This window comes from Liolophura sinensis, chromosome 7 (assembly GCF_032854445.1).
Source record: "Liolophura sinensis isolate JHLJ2023 chromosome 7, CUHK_Ljap_v2, whole genome shotgun sequence".
Taxonomy (NCBI): Eukaryota; Metazoa; Mollusca; class Polyplacophora; order Chitonida; family Chitonidae; genus Liolophura; species Liolophura sinensis.
The window spans coordinates 20,755,393-20,772,143 of NC_088301.1; the positions used below are offsets into that span (position 1 = coordinate 20,755,393).

The window sequence follows — 16,751 nt, forward strand, 5'->3', positions numbered from 1 at the left end:
TTTGCTTTTTGACTAAAATCACCCAGGGGATACGTTAGGCACACACGAGGCCTTTGCCGTTCTCACAGTCATACATTCGTTGACGGCCATCTTGGTGGAAAACAATTGCCAATAACTTGCCAAAGGTCAGAGCTGTATACCTGGAGCCATGCGGTTTCCTGACTTATGGCGTTGAACAATCAATATATCAATCGATCAATAAATCAGTCAGTCTCATTTTCGAAATAACGATTATTGATATTTCGTTGCCCTTGGAGGCATTCATAGCAATGGACAATCGCAGACTTGTATGGTTGTTTGAGGGTTCTAACATGAAGGTACTTTGCCTATATCCCATAGTGCATTTGTACCTCACATATGGCAAAAGTATACCGTACGTTTATACCGTTTATTTCCCTGTGGCTACTGTGTTGTACCACATGGGCTAAATGGTTTTGGTTGGCCACAGGTATAGGTTGCCTTCTTTCAATATCCCTTGGTGCATTTTTACGTCAGATACTGGAAAATTGTACCGTCTATCTCCGTGTTGCTACTGAGTTGTATCACACGGTCTAAAACTGTTTTTGGTAGGCGTACAGTGCCGCGGGGAGGCCGTACAGTGTCGTGATCATAAGGGCAGTGCCGGTGGCCATACAGGGCCGTGCAGTGGCCCAACTGGGCCGTGCGGTGGCTGTACAGGTTCGTGCGGTGTCCATACAGAGCAATGCGATGGGCGGACAAGGCCATGGGTTTGACCATACTCGGCTATATGGTTGCGCTCTTTGGCCATACTAGGCCATGCGTTTGTCATATTGGGCCATGTGTTTGTCATACTTGGCCATGCGTTTGTCATACTGGACCATGTGTTTGCCACACAGGGTCGTGCGGTGAACGAATTGTTGTGCAGATTATATCACACAAGAGATTTCTACCCGAGACAACCTCTCTGCCACTTAGAAAGCGAAACGGTGGACGGGTGCGATTCACCTGGTTTTTACCCTTTTCACAGTCGATTCCCAGCTTAAGAATGACGTTGCAAGTGTGGCAGTAATAAAAACATGTCGGTACTACATGACATCAATATAATCTTGACAGCCACGTGCAATCCCGAGCAAACGTAGAATTAAACAAGTAAATATAAAAAAAAAACATCACACCGTAACCTAAAAACGTGAATATTTATTAGCCTTGTTTATAATACGTATACCATAACTGATTAAACGCCATCAAGTACCCTAAATTCGCCCTATGGCTGACAAAACATCCGTTGTTATGGCAACTGCTCCGTTGGCCTTACCAGTATATCGTGAATCTGTGAAGGAAAAATGGAAGAGCAGTCATCATCTTCAACAGCATTGTATGTTTGCTAACTGGTCATTGTTATCCCCTATATATTGCCTCTTTACACAGGACAGATAAGGACATTACATTACATTACATTACATGCACAGCAGACTAAAAGTAACGTGGTATAAGTAGGCTAAACGTGGCGTAAGTAAGCTAAACGTGGCATAAGTAGGCTAAACCTGGCTTAGGTTAGTATAAGTTCCGCTTGAGTTCAGATAATGACCATGTGTGCCATTTCAGGGTCTGTATGAACTCAAAAACATAACACATTCCCACGCATGGCCTGGACGTGACAGTTTAGTTTACGTCGACCTGGCCTCGTACATTGCCCTCCCTCTCGTGTTCGTGGGGCCTTGAATGGTAAGGATTAACTGTCCACGACGCTCCTGTGATCACAAGAATAGTCCGCTGTCTCCTGAAGACCACTTGTCAGTATATGGTGTGCAAATTTGTACGTCACATGTTCGGTGCCAAAGGTTGGTGGTTTACACCGGACATTCCGGTTTTTTCCACCCATAAAACTAACCACCATTGTATAGTGATACATTCTTGGATATGGCGTTAAGCAACAATCAAATAAATAAATAAATAAATAAATAAATAAATAAATAAATAAATTAAATAAATAAATAAATGTACGTATGCTTGAGGGTTAACGTCGTACTTAACAATTTTCCAGTCATACCACGATCAGGAGTCAATAGGTATATGCACATATACTGTGTGTTCTTGCGGCAGGGCGATTCCTTGCCGCTGAAGTGCTGCCACCACTGGAGAATCATGCTGAAGACACCAGATATGACACCCCACCCAGTCACATTATACTAACACCGGGCCAACCAATCCAGTTTCCTTCCTCCAACCTCTCAGTATTGAACGCCAACCGAGGCAATAGAAAGCACCATTTTTAAAGTCTAATATCTCCCTACCCGGGTTTGAACCCGGAACTCCCGACTTCGAGAAATAAATAAATAAAAATCAGTTTACCTGGACATGCTTAGGCGTAGACAACACGGTTACGACCATGTCAGCGATATCTTTGGCCTCCAAATACTGAAAATAAGCAGAAATTGTTGCAAATGTTTATTCTCTTAAAACGCAAATGCAAAAACGTATTGTAAGATGTTACTCCGCCTAATGATTGCAGGTTGCAAAGTAATGTTACATTGCAAAGATTTTTAGTGTTTATAATGCGGAGAACTACAACTGTCACAGTTTAGTTTAACATTTAACAATACAGTGTTAGATTACAACATCTTCTAAACACTTTGGAAAGTGTTAACCTAACATTATAAACGTAATAACATTATAAATGTAATAACATTATTATAACATATCAATTTTAAGAGAGTAAAAAAATAAGGCTACGTGGAATGCAAAGTATTACATAAAACAGAATGCAAAGTATTACATAAAACAGAATGCAAAGTATTACATAAAATCAACCAATCTTAAACTGAGAGGGTAATTGCCATTTTTTAAACTGTCCACTTGGTGTAAACCATGAATTTCATGACAAGCTATCGATTAACCACTTGTCTACTACCAATATAGACATGTAAACGTTTGTCACTAAATTACCGCAGGTTTGTGGTTTTCCTCATGCACCCTGGTTTCAGCCGCCCATAAAATTGACCGCTATCGTTTAAGTGAAATATTAAACTACAATCAATCAATTAAATAAATGAAGACTGACAGAAAAATGCAGAATATATAATTGAAAAAAATCTTGATTACGGCGTTAAATATCTGTCGTTGAAGACCACATGTGAGAAAGTCCTTAGGAAATTGTCAAAGGTCGGTGGTTTACGACGGAATTCCAGAAACTACCACCCATGAAACTAACCACCATCATACAAGTGAAGAACTAAGCAACGGTCAAATAAATAAACAAATAAATAAAGGATTACATTAAGATTAAGAAAAGTTTATGATAATGAGATTACTTGTCGGGTGTTGTATGTCTCCGCGGCTCCTGCCTCTCCCATCAAAACGCTGGCAAAGTTCGTCTTCACCAAGCCTGGACTAATACTCTGAAAGAAATCAGGGTGTAGCAAATCGGCTTTAACATGTAGCACAGAACATATAGTGGTTTGTACCATCTCCGTGTAATGTGAACACAGATAACATTACAGGCAATGTGTGATACACCCAAAATGTAATAGACAATACCCAATTAGTGTGTTATAGATAGTATAACAAATAATGCAGGCCTTGTAATAAGGAATGCAGAAAAACGTAAAAGAGAATGCATATTGAATGAAATGATTCATTTCTTTGACTCTGATTATTATATCCAACAATGTTTCACTTAAACGATGGGCATTATGGATACTGGGTAATTATTATTTATTGCTGATTTTTTCTATCTGTTTATTTATTTTTGGGTAGGCGATTTTGCGTTTGACCGCCTTCGCCTGGTTGCCTACCTAACAAACCCGCTGACTTAAAGCGGCAGCCATTGCCACGGTATACACGACGAAATACTTAAGCGTGTGTCAGCCAGGGTCAAAAAGAAAACGAGTAATATAGATGTAACCCAAATAGCAGACTATATATGAGTGTGGTTCAAATATGCATGATAATCTATAACCCAGTAGAGGGCTGCGTGGCCGAGTGGTTATCGAGCTGGCGCAGTATATTGACTCAGAGGCTTCTCACAATTGCGGAAAATAACAGTAAAGATAGAGTGATAAGCAGTACAGAGTGAATATATTGGGAGTGTAATGGGTGGGATCAAATACAGAGCAACACCTGTACGAAATTATATTGCAATAATGAGTATACAGAAATAGTGCAATAAGCACCATATACATGACGTGTGAATGCAATCATAGAAGGCATCATAGAAGGAGAGTAATTGACCAGATGGAGTATTACTGACAGTATAGATGGAGTGTAATTGACAGTATATATGGAGTATAACTGACAGTATAGGTGGAGTATAATTGACAGTATAGATGGAGTGGAATCGACAGTACAGATGGAGTATAACTGACAGTATAGATGAAGTATAACTGACAGTATAGATAGAGTAATATTGACAGTATAGATGGAGTATAATTGACAGTATAGATGAAGTATAACTGACAGTATAGATGGAGTATAATTGACAGTATAGATGAAGTATAACTGACAGTATAGATGGAGTAATATTGACAGTATAGATGGAGTATAATTGACAGTATAGATCAAGTATAACTGACAGTATAGATGGAGTAATATTGACAGTATAGATGGAGTATAATTGACAGTATAGATGGAGTATAACTGACAGTATAGATGGAGTAATATTGACAATATAGATGGAGTATAATTGACAGTATATATAGAGTATAATTGACAATATAGATGGATTTGATTTGATGGGTGTTTTACGTCACACTCAAGAATATTTCACTTATACAACGGTAGTCAGCATTATGGTGGAGGGAAACCGTGTAGAGCCCGGGAGAAACCCACGACCATCCGCAGGTTGCTGAAAGACCTATGGCCGGAGAGGAAGCCAGCATGAGCTGGACCTGAACTCATACCGACCGCATTAGTGAGAGGCTCCTGGGTCATTGCACCACATTGGCATTCTAAGCACCTCGGCCACGGAGGCCCCTTAATATACGTTGTGTATAATTGACGATACAGATGGGATGTAACAGACAGCACAGATGGGGTATAAATTGCAGTGTAGATAGGGTGTAAATAGCAGTATAGATGGGGTTTAAATGGCAGTATAGATAGGGTGTTAATTTCAGAAAAGATGAGTGTAAATGTCAGTATAGATGGGGTATAAATAGCAGTATAGATCGGGTATGAATAGCGGTATGGACAGGGCGTAAATGGCAGTATTTATGTGGTGTAAATGGTCATATAGATGGGGTTAAATGGCAATAAGGGCGGGGGTTAAATGACCGTATAAATGGGGTGCAAATGACAGTGTAAATGGGATGTAAATTATATACATGGAGTGTAAATGCCATAAATGGTGTAAATGGGTAGTATAGCTGGCGGTACAGAGCAAGCTTATCAAAACAATATTGATCCCATACTCCTTAAAGCGCATGCGTCGCTCTACCTTTCGATTTACATCACTGCTACCACTAACAAGTTTTGTACAGCAAGCTTGAACAACTCCGAGGTCATAGGGGTCAAGGTGATGAATCTAAGCGTTGAAAAAGACAATCATACACAAGCCGTCAAACAGTTAGGATGTTCCAGGTCAATGATCCCAAGGGCAATTCCCAATATGACGTAAAACACTAGCCACCAAAGAGCTAAGAAAATATATGAAGTCCGAAAATAGAACGAAATCATGCATGAGAAGCAGTCCAAAGTTTTCACTGATGTTATGAAGACGGCAAAGTATGTTCTAGGCGACTGAGTGAAATCCGTGTTCAAATTGTGTATCATGCAAGAATATCAGTCACAGGAAAGGATGCCAGAAAAACACAAACATTCCGTCTCAACCTTTGTCTCTAATAACACTTTATACGCTTGCATTCTCTTTATCCGGAGTATGTGATGATTATGTGAACATGCTTCTAGCCAAAACTTAAAACAAATTTATTGATGAATGCTGATTAAATACCTCTACGGGAGTTATGTGGTTAAACCTAAAGGCTCCAAAGGTCAAGCTTGTCTAGTGGTGGCAGTGTTGTGAAGCGAGCACAGGGAGCAGCACATACACTATAAGGTGTATGTATAGATCCATCCATTGATTCATTGTTTATGAAGGGAGAGGACTTCAGTAAGCGCACCCCGTGCACAAAGTCAGCTCTGTTAATAGACTGGTTACTGATTATCAGAGCACTTAAAATGATAAGTAGGATACGGTTTGACAGACCCATTGTTTTGCAGATGTTCTATACACTAACTAAACAACACCGTTCTGATGAACACATGTCTTTATTTGCTCCAGTCCACCACTTTGGGTTTTCTAGAAAGCTAACCACCACATGCCTTTCGCATGATATAATAATGAAAATACATCTACCGGCGCTGTCTGTGATAAATATGAAGTTTCAATGAAAAAAAAAAAACAAGAAGGAAAACACCTTTATTCATTAATTAATTCATTTCTGCGACGTCAAAATATGTTATTGTGGGCTGTGTTCATTGGTGTAGCAAAGTGTCCGTAGAACCTAAATATGCATATATTCTTACACTGGTTTTGCCAGCGATTTGGAAGTGTTCTAGATCAGTGACGTCTAATAAATTGTAATTAACATCACCGCATGTTTTTTTACCTAATTCTGCTTACACCATGGTTCTATGGGGGGTGGGGGCGTATAATTTGATACTATTTAAGAATTTAAATAAACGGTTAGAATACGACCTTAACTCAGGTACATTGGTAAGAGGCTGTATTTCTCTGGTTATGTGTGACCATTTACCAGATATCACACTGTCGTCTCTACTTTTACTCACTTTACTGGACGTGTTTAACTATATATTTAATTATATATCACGCAGCTGGCTTGTCAGGTACAAGTATCTGGCTAAGAGCAATGGATTACTCTGTTTCCGCCACAAAAATTCTGACCGCCAAGGTATATACGAATGGGGCGTTAACCACAAATCAAATGTCTTTGATTTGATTTGTTTTTTATGCTCTATGTAATCAAGAATATTTCACTTATACGACGACGGCCAGCTTTATGGTGGGAGGAAACCTGGCATACTACTAGCCCTTTATGAAACCCAAATTCACATTAATAAATAGATAATTATAACTGTTATGTAGCCCAGTCCTAGATGTTGAATGAACTATAAGGATTTGCTGCTTTCTTTTCTTTATTTTTTTTTTGTTTTTTGAACAATAGCATAATCTATTGTAGTGTTTAATTCCGATTAACCTGGTGGCATTAATTTGCTTTAATTTTATTTCAGATTGATTAATTTAATTATTTTTATGGTCGTGGGTTTCCCCCGGTTTCCTCCCACCATAATGCTGGCCGCCGTCATAGAAGTGAAATATTGAGTGCGGCGTAAAACACCAATGAAATAAATAAATAAGTAAATTTAATTGTTTTTATGAAGTGCTCAAATGACAGTCAGACATTCAGTTCCAATTACAAAATGCGATAGAAATACAGTATTGTACTAGACTACGGTACCTATATGTATGAAACCTGGGTAAGTCTAACGTCATGCATCTACAGCGCTATCCAGACCATCGCTGTAGTTTGCTGTAGTCTTCTATATGTCTTATTATGTCCAACTGTTGACATATTTTACGGCACTGCCTCTGTGAGAGATCTGTTACATTCTTCCCATTTTACATTTCACAAATGCAGATCTGTATTTCTCCATTCACTGTCCTAGAACTACAGTCTGTTTCTTTTAAAGTTTCCCTTTCGTTAGTGAAATGTAACAAGGCAAGCTATATGCATTGATATAACGGACGTCCATACTACTGCAAAGAAAAATGCCGTTAGAATACTTATTTTAAACGAATTAGACAAAGTATTATAAATGCATTATATTTGCAATAATATGATCGTTAAACATAGCTTGTGGTGTTGCGTGTCATTAAGGAAAGCCAATTATGGTACTGAGTATGAGTGATTTTAGAGATAGTTGAGTATAGACTACTAGTTAAAAGAAACAACCAATATGTCTTTTCGAGTGTGCTGTCTCTGTACGCTACAAATACGGCACTATGAAGGAGACACTCTAATCCCTCTACCAGCGCAGTTTTAAAGATTGTAAATGAAATATCGACTTGCACCTCTTGACATCTTCAAAAAATGACTGGAATATTCAAGTTGAAGTTGCTGCACGTGGCAGAGCGAAGTCAATTCATTGAATTAAGAACAAGTTTTTCACATTGAACTTCTCAGAAGGGGTTCATTGACTAACGAAAGCATTAACCGAGTCTCTACAGCTGTCATTTTCTTCCACATGTAAGAGGTTTTATTTTAAGTATGTTTTGTATCGTAACAATAGTTGACTGACACCAGAAGTAAACTTTGCATGTGGCCATCGATTAGGTATGTCCTGCTTCCGTGGACTGAGACTCAGTATACTGTTGTCCGACAAGACGCTTAGATTTAATAAATACTGACACAGGATGCTACCAAAATCAAACTACTGACTTATCGGCACAATCAGTCATAAGGTAATGGAGAATCCGATTTTGAAACTCCTCTTAATATCTATGAAATGACACTTTCCCGTCGCCCATTGCAAGCGTCGTTCTATTGGTTACCACAAGAAAAAACTGTCTAAGACGAACAGCACTCCCACTCTTATAAAACCAATCAGAAATGTATATGGCGTACTCACTGTTACCCGGATGTGAGAGTCAATACCTCTCAATTCCCAACGAGTTCCTTCCGTTAGTGACGTCAGCGCGAACTTGGTGGCCGAATAGAAGTGAGCTTTCCCAACTCTGTGACCTGATAAGCTATAACACAAATGGATGGATCGACTCATTTACTGACTAAAACCAGGCAGAATAGAAAATATGTCATTATTATGTATGTGAATGAATGATTGACACAACTGTAGTCACACAAATCAATGAATCTTAAAAACACCAGATATGAAACCTGGACCATTCTCAATAAATTTACACCATGCAGCCATGACACCCAAACCAGTCATACTTAACGTGGATCGCAATGGCCATTCGGGTCCAAGCTGGAATCACCATTGTTCTTTTCATTCCATTTCGTTACCAGTTAGACTTTTTTAATTGTTGCTTAACGCCAATCAGTTTGTTAGTTTTCATGGGTGGCGAATATCGGGGTTCCCGGCGTAAACCACCGACCATTGTCAAGTTGTTGACAAACATTCCAACATGTGACATACAAATATGTGCACCATTCTGGTTTGCCTATAAATGAAGAATGCAACAATTGTTAGAATGCTCATATGGCCACAGGAGGGCTACACATTCCTTGTCCAATGCCGAGTCCAGGTCATTGAAATTCATGTGCCTCTGACCGCGTGTTTGCAACAAAACTTCATCGTGAAAACAGATATCAGTAATAGTGTACACATATTTAGTCCGAATTACATTGGACAGGAAAACATCCTCATTACAACCGTGCACCAAAAAAAATGTAATTTTTCACAGTTTTTTGGCACACTCTACCTGGGTTTTAAACTCTACATCTTAAGAACATTACCTGTTTATGTTAATGACTTGTCCGTCATCGACTTGCCTCCTTCTCATCGAGCGTACGGACTCTCTTGTACAGTAACAAACAGCCATAACGTTTACCTGTACAGATGATTGATTTATTCGTTTTCAATTAAAAATATTTTTATTACCGTTGAACTAAAATGAGCACACAGTAATCAAAATTTCCCGAATTGGTCCCTTATTTTTGAGAGATATTGAAAAGGCTTTTAAGTAAGTTTATACTTTTATTTTTTCGCAGTTCTTGTCATTTTTAAAGGTTATATATACCGGAGTATTTGGGCAAACCATATCGATCCTCACAAATTCAATCAAATTTTTGTTATTATTTAAAAATAGTCCTGTAATAAAGTTCGTAAATGTGTAATGCGGGTCGCTATATAGTCTTTTCATTTTATCACTATAGGTAGAGGGTAAAGGTACGAGATCTGATATTTTCAGAAAAACAATAATATTGCGAACGTAATTTGATTAACGAAGATCGATTTTTTTTACCAAAATCTCTAGTATGGCCTCTTTAAAACTTGAGCCTATGCAATATTTTTACAACAAAATGATACTTATGAAGCAACAAAAAAATAAAATATGAACAAAATAATATAGCATTTTTAGGTATTTGTCAGGATTAATGTTCGTGTGGCCCCAGGTGTTTGAACACTGACATCAATCATTGTCCTCCAGTCTTCGCTGTCACCGTCAATAATAGAAGCGTTCAGCGCGAGGCCGGCGTTGTTGACGCAAACGTCAACGCCACCCCAGCGTTCCTCTATCGCGGCGAACATCTTCAAAATGTCTACCTCCGATCTCAAGTCACAGCGTATGGGAAAGACATCTCCCATGCTGGATTGTAGTTCCTCGGCCAATTCCTGTTAAGATATAATATTATCGAGGATTTAAGAAAATGTTTTTAAAGAAAAGAAGAAGGGCAACATTTACTGCTCACCACCAGTAAAACGTTCGCATAAAACAACCATAAATAAGCTATGTATCGTATATTTACAGGTTTTAAGACTCTTCTATCACTACTTACTTGCACTCTTCTATCAGTACATAAATGAAATCTTTATGTATGTTCATCCCAAAACCATAATTGAATTCAAATCAATTTGATAAACTATTATAATAGACGGTCTATCTTTGTATTCACCGTTGCCTTTGCTAATTTCGTTACAAGTTGGCCACTGCTAGCTATCGCTAAGGTAGTGTGGCGCATGCAATGTGCAGAAGAACATAGGGCCTCCGTGGCCGAGGTGGATAGCACGCCAGCACGGCGCAATGACCCAGGAGCCTCTCACCAACGTGGTCTCTGTGAGTTAAGTCCAGCAACCTGCACATGGCTATGGGTTTCCCCCGGGCTCTGCCCGGTTTCCTCCCACCATAATGCTGGCCGCCAGCATAAGTGAAATATTCTTGAATTAAGCGTAAAACACCAGTTAAATAAATATAAATAAAAAAGTATTAACCCACTACACTTCCAGCAGTTAAATCTGCTAAATCCAAACGCACCTCTGCGTGCGCGATGGAAACTGCATGTGCTCGAATCTATTTTCTCAAGCTTTTATCATTTACACTCTCCTTCTTCGTTTACCTTATCTAATCCTTGCTCAAATTAAGCTTTCGTCGCTAAAACGTTTCGCCCTGATCTGCCTCTTTGAAGATTACGTGAAAAGGTAAAATCGGTATGCGTAACGTCTCTGCATGACGGCACGTACACGCAACGTTTCGTGCGCTTTGTGTCACTTAATTTTCGGACTGACCGCTGGGATCTTATAGGAGAACGCTGAGAAATTTATTTGTGTTTTTATAAGTTAGGACACATCCTGAAATGCATATTAAGAAATAAATTTGAAATATTTTATATATATTTTATGTATACAAGCCGGTTAATATGATCGGTAAGGCCCTATTCATACCATCGTTCTATCGTTCCTTCCCCACCCCCGGGCTCTGCCCGGTTTCCTCCCACCATAATGCTGGCCGCCCTCGTATAAGTGAAATATTCTTGAGTACGGCGTAAAACACCAATCAAATAAATAAATAAATAAATCAATAAATAAATAATCGTTCCATCAATTATGGAACGAAATGATGAACCCATTGTGGAAAGCGATAACACGTTGGTCCTACAGTGACTGAACACAGCGATGGAACGATACTGCAAAGCGATAATACGATACTGCAAAGCGATGAAATGATACTGCGAAGTGATGGAACAATGGTAGCACCGTTAGCAGAAGTGTGTTATCGTTTTGTACTATCCTGTCGTTGATTTGTTTCATAGTTTCATCGCTTTAACATGTCGTGCCATAGGCTTAATTCCGTTTTGAATGGTCTCAGTCTGGGCGCAGTAGAAGAATTTGCTACGTACCAGAAAGCAACCATAACTGAGGACAAAACTACAGATTGTAAGAGTAAGGGCCTTTCGTGTTCCCGTGGCTAGCGAGTGAGCATAAAACAATAACCCAGGAGCCTCCCGGCAATGTGGTCGATGCATTCGCCGTGACTTCCTCTCTGGTCGTACGTAGGAAGGTCTGCAAGCAAGCCAACAGATGGTCGCGGGTCTCCGCGGGGCTCTGCCGGATTTCTTCCCAACATAATGCTGGCCACCGTTGTACGAGTGAAATATTCTTGAGTACGACCAAAAATCACAAATTAAATAAATAAATGACATGAGTAATTACCACTTGTAAGAGTGTCGTCAATAATTATGATAATGTACGTCGCTGAGGGTACTGAGTGTTTTACTGAGGGTTTTTTTTTTTGTGCTGTGCCAGGAAGATGACACACCTGCAGTTTATCTTCACTCCGAGCACATGCTACAACCTTTAGACCATGGCTAGCCAACACCCGTGTGATCTGTGATCCGATACCCTTCGATGCACCCGTTACCAAGGCTACTCGTCCACGCCAGCGTTCCATTGTCTGAAAATAGAAAAATGGCCGTTTATGCGTGCGTGTAGCACGGAATCTTGGACGTAACATGAGACGTAACATATTCCCCCCACCTCCAAAAAAATAACAATCTTTGTTATGTGTTAGCCGAGAAAATTTTTACATAATTGTTAAAGAGGGAAAGGCATTTTCTTTTCAAAGGTGCAAAAAGACAGTGTTTTAAGCGTTATTATAACGAAATGAACGAGACCAAAGTATACATAATAGGTACAATGACTAATGCCCCTGTGCAAATATAGCCTTAACATGCCATGCTTTATAGTATGGGACATTGAAACGGGTGCCTGAACCTGTATCACGGTTCATCTCGAACGATGATCACGGTTGGTTGTGGGTTAGTGTTTATAACTTGGTCGTGGATTAGTGTTTCTGGCTTGGTTGTTGGCTAGTCTTTATGGCTTAGTTGTCTTTACGTATTTATGGCTTGGTTGTGTTTATAGTTTGGTTTTGGGTTAGTGTTGGAAATTCGGCTTCGACCGATTGATCAAAGGCGAAAGAAGTTTTTCCACAAGTCTCCATTAACACATTAGAGTGAGCACTTTCGATTAAACGTCATTGTGTTTACAGAGTAACTACTTTTACTGCAACACAATAGAAATGAAATCAAAGTCTGATCTCGTTGGAAGCAACAATGAGCATTCACAGTTTTCACTTCCATCACTTGTGTCAGGTCTGGATTTGGTCTAAGTGATCTACACATGGATAGCATTGTGCCTAAATGAGAGGTCTTGGTTGTATCGATTGCTTACGTTATTATCTGCATAAAGTAGTCGTAGAGTATGGCAATCAGTGCATTGCACTGACTGTATTTACATACTAATGCGTTTTACCAACCGAGGGACACCTTCCTGACTAATCCCTACAATGAAGCCGCCATCAAAACATCGACCTTTTTGCTGCTTCCACGGAACATGGAACACTGAATTTCTAACAGAATATTTTATTAAAAAAAAAAAACATTGTCTGCAATGTTTGTTGAAGACGTTTCCAAAATTAATTTTTAACGAGTTTTGTTCAAGTTGTCAGTTTATCATTATCAATAATTCATTTCGTCAAAATAATGGCGTGAACACTTTTATTAATTTTTATTTGGCTTATGCGGGGGCTATTCCCTTTCTGTGTAGGTCCATGACCGAAGATGATTCCTAGACAAACAAGAATTTTGCACAATTAATTTAACCTTGGCTGCTTCATAGCTTGAAATTCCTAAGTTTACAGGTAATGCATACTCCTCACAGCTCCTGCGCCGCTCTCTGCATTTACTTTACATCACTGTCACCATTAGACAAGTTTGACTTTTGGAACTCGTGCGAAGAATGTAGATGTGTATAGACCTATCTTCATTATCAATGTCCTCAGTGCTCATCAACAAAATTGTTTCATGCAGGTGTTCGTTGGAATATTTGTGTGCATACTTTAGAGGGAAAAAATGTATGTGTATTAAGTAATAATCCAGAAACAAAGGTTGAGACAGAAAATCTGTTTTGTCTAACATCATTTCTTGCCTCATCGCCATGACCCCACTGACCTTGACGTTGTTCAAGATATCTGTACAAAAATTGTGAAGCGAAAGTAGAGAGCAGTGCATGCACTGTAATGAGTATACAAGTAATGGAGAACACATAAAAATCCTTCCCGCCAGACATTAACAAATCAGGGCAGAGTTGTATGCTATAGTTTGTTTCTTTTGGAGAGTCGCATATATTCAGCTGTCTGTAAAATTAGTCATACTCGCTACCAAAATTGCCTTCAGTCAGCGACACGCAACAACACAAGCTCTACACATCGATATGCTTGTAGTTCATATTCTTGCAAGGAAAATGGAGTTAGAACACTTTCTTTCAAAATGTTTAAGTTCATTTCGACGGCAATAACTAATTGTCTCGGGTGACGTCAAAATTATTAAAAAAGCAGTGGCATGCTGGGTATTGGGCGGAGTTGAATATGTTTTGAAGGAGGGTGACGCCAGTTACCTGAACTGTTGCCGACTCTACTGTAAACCCTGTTTCTGATACTGCCAACTTTGAAATCGGTCGCACGCTTTAATATAATATAACCTTGATAAATGAATTTTACTTTATGTCTTGTAGTATATCTCACGGCAGTATAGTTTTAGAGAGGGACGTTAGGAAATTAAAGCGATCTAGTTATTCGCAGAGACATTAGTTTAAGCTGTGTTTTTACATGGAGTTTGTTCTAACCGGTTGTTGGTGCAGCCATTATACAACAAATTACTTCCCGCGCCCATTATCCAGTATGCAATTTGTTGTTGAATAATTATGACGTCAAACCAGCCAATTAGTTCTTGGTATCAAAACTAAGCTTAATGAAGTTTAACATTATGAAAGAGAAAAAGTATTCTAAATTGAGATTTCGGTGTTATAATACGGACGTCCTTCGTATCAGTGTTGTATAGCTGGATTGTTACCTGACACTAAAGACAATTTTGGTAGCGAAAATTTTACAGACAGCTGAATATAGGTGATTCTGTAAAAGAAATAGACTATTGAACTTTCCCGCAGTAAAACGCACATTTTTTCACACATTTCTGTTGAAGTTTAGATTCGCGTCCTGCTGTTTTTGATAAAAACGTATTTAGTATCTTTGGTAAACATACGACATTTACGATGTAAAGCAGTCACATGTTTACATATTGTGTCATATAATTTGTAAACATGTCACATATTTATTATAGAAACATTTTTATAAGTCATGGTTACTAGATTATTTAAATGTGTTTATTGAAAATATCCACCACTATGTAAACATATTACATGTTTACTGTAATAAATACATCTCTGCAGATTCTAAACCAGGAGGCGTTTCTAAACTGCCGAAGGAATGTGTTTAAAAACGGAACACTTATTTTTAGTGTGTGCGGTGTACAGGTACATTGTTGTATACAGCGACTCTGCAGCTTTACAACACTATGTGTTGTTTCTCTTTGTGTAGCCCTCCATAGTCTCACGAAAGAGCAGGAAAGAAGTGCCAGACAATTGAAAGAATGGAGTCAGTTTAGGTCAGACGGATAATACATCTTATAGACAAAACACTAGGTAAAAAAACAATTTGCTTATACATACATGAGCAAATCTCTTTCTTTATCGTCTTCTAGGTCTGTCCTGAACATCACGTCTGAGTCAGTCCCACGTGGCAAGCAGTCGATGACGGTGACAGCTTGGTGTGCTGATCAGGTGACTATTGATTTCAGAATGTCAGTGTCTTACATTGAACTTAGCAGCTGCAGACTGCGGTGTCAGATTCAGTGAACACTAAAAATTACACTGGAAATAATTCACCGACAAATTGACCGATTCATCAAGTTTTAGCTCGTGGGTATAAGATTTGTTGTCGCCATCGTATAAGTGAAATATTCCAGCACCAGATAAAATACGCCCCTTTGCATTGGGCAACAACGGTCATGGAGGGGTACAGAGATATTCTCGAATCCTGCAGACGACGCCAAATTTATCTCCTGAGTAGGTTATTTCCCTTTGTTGGGTTGCAAATACAATGGTCATATCACCGAAGCAATTCACCTATACACCGGTCTTCTGCACTGAATTGATGAATATTTGTAGGATAAATTCGTTACTTGGTTACTCAGTGATAGGATACACAAATACATGGTGCCAATAACCCTCATATTGGGCTCGGCTGACACCTCGCCTAGCGTAACATGAGGATTGTTGACACTATATATTAGCGTATCCTATCATTAGGTAGTCATGCAACTAATAACACGGTGTAAAACGTAAAATCAAATAAATAAATAAATAAGATTTGTATACGACGGTAGGGGAAATTAGTGTGCATTATTATAACATTCAGTGGCCTCTGCTTGTTAAAGTTGTACCAATAGTGTTTCATTTCTTCCTGCTTTATTCAAAGAATTGGCGTTTAGTTATAACGTACTCATGGAAATTTCAGTTATACGTCGGTAGTCCGGTTTATTTGTGAAGGAAATCAAAAACCCCGACCAAAAAACGCTCCAAAGACGACCCTGGGAAAGAAAACGGTAATCGCTACCAGGCGGCATCGGAAAAAATGGCACCGAAAAAAAGTGATAATCGCTACCAGACGGCATCAGAAAAAAATGGTACTCGCTACCAGACGGCACCGGAAAAAAATGGTACTCGCTACCAGTCGGTACCGGGAAAAAACAGGACATTCCATCATGTGGTCGTGCGGGAAAACAACGCACCCCACCATATGGCCATGGGAAAACAGCACTTACCACCATGTGGTATGGGAAAACAGCGCACCCCCTATGTGGTCATGCGGAAAACAGCGACCCAACCATGTGGCCATGCGCATGGGAAAACAGCAC

At 39.1% G+C, this 16,751-nt stretch overlaps 1 protein-coding gene across 1 annotated transcript; it reads right to left on the bottom strand.

Moving 5' to 3' along the window:
• Positions 1 to 1,163: 1,163 nt before the first annotated feature.
• LOC135471576 (dehydrogenase/reductase SDR family member 11-like) lies at positions 1,164 to 12,389 on the bottom strand. Its single transcript, XM_064750860.1, has 7 exons — positions 12,257 to 12,389; positions 10,132 to 10,335; positions 9,456 to 9,550; positions 8,608 to 8,728; positions 3,273 to 3,359; positions 2,314 to 2,379; positions 1,164 to 1,291 (listed from the first exon to the last, which is right to left on the bottom strand). Exons 1-7 carry the CDS (start codon positions 12,386 to 12,388, stop codon positions 1,250 to 1,252), a joined length of 747 nt encoding a protein of 248 aa, XP_064606930.1. The 5' UTR covers position 12,389; the 3' UTR covers positions 1,164 to 1,249.
• Positions 12,390 to 16,751: the final 4,362 nt, after the last annotated feature.

What these genes read in the sequence shown, in the direction of transcription:
- LOC135471576 (XM_064750860.1), bottom strand. Translation starts at nt 12,388, where the DNA reads ATGGAACGCTGGCGTGGACGAGTAGCCTTGGTAACGGGTGCATCGAAG. An exon ending in GGAGTGAAGATAAACTGCAG is followed by an intron (nt 10,336 to 12,256) that starts GTGTGTCATCTT and finishes ATATCTTAACAG; the next exon opens with GAATTGGCCGAGGAACTACA. An exon ending in AGACATACAACACCCGACAA is followed by an intron (nt 2,380 to 3,272) that starts GTAATCTCATTA and finishes GCTTATTTTCAG; the next exon opens with TATTTGGAGGCCAAAGATAT.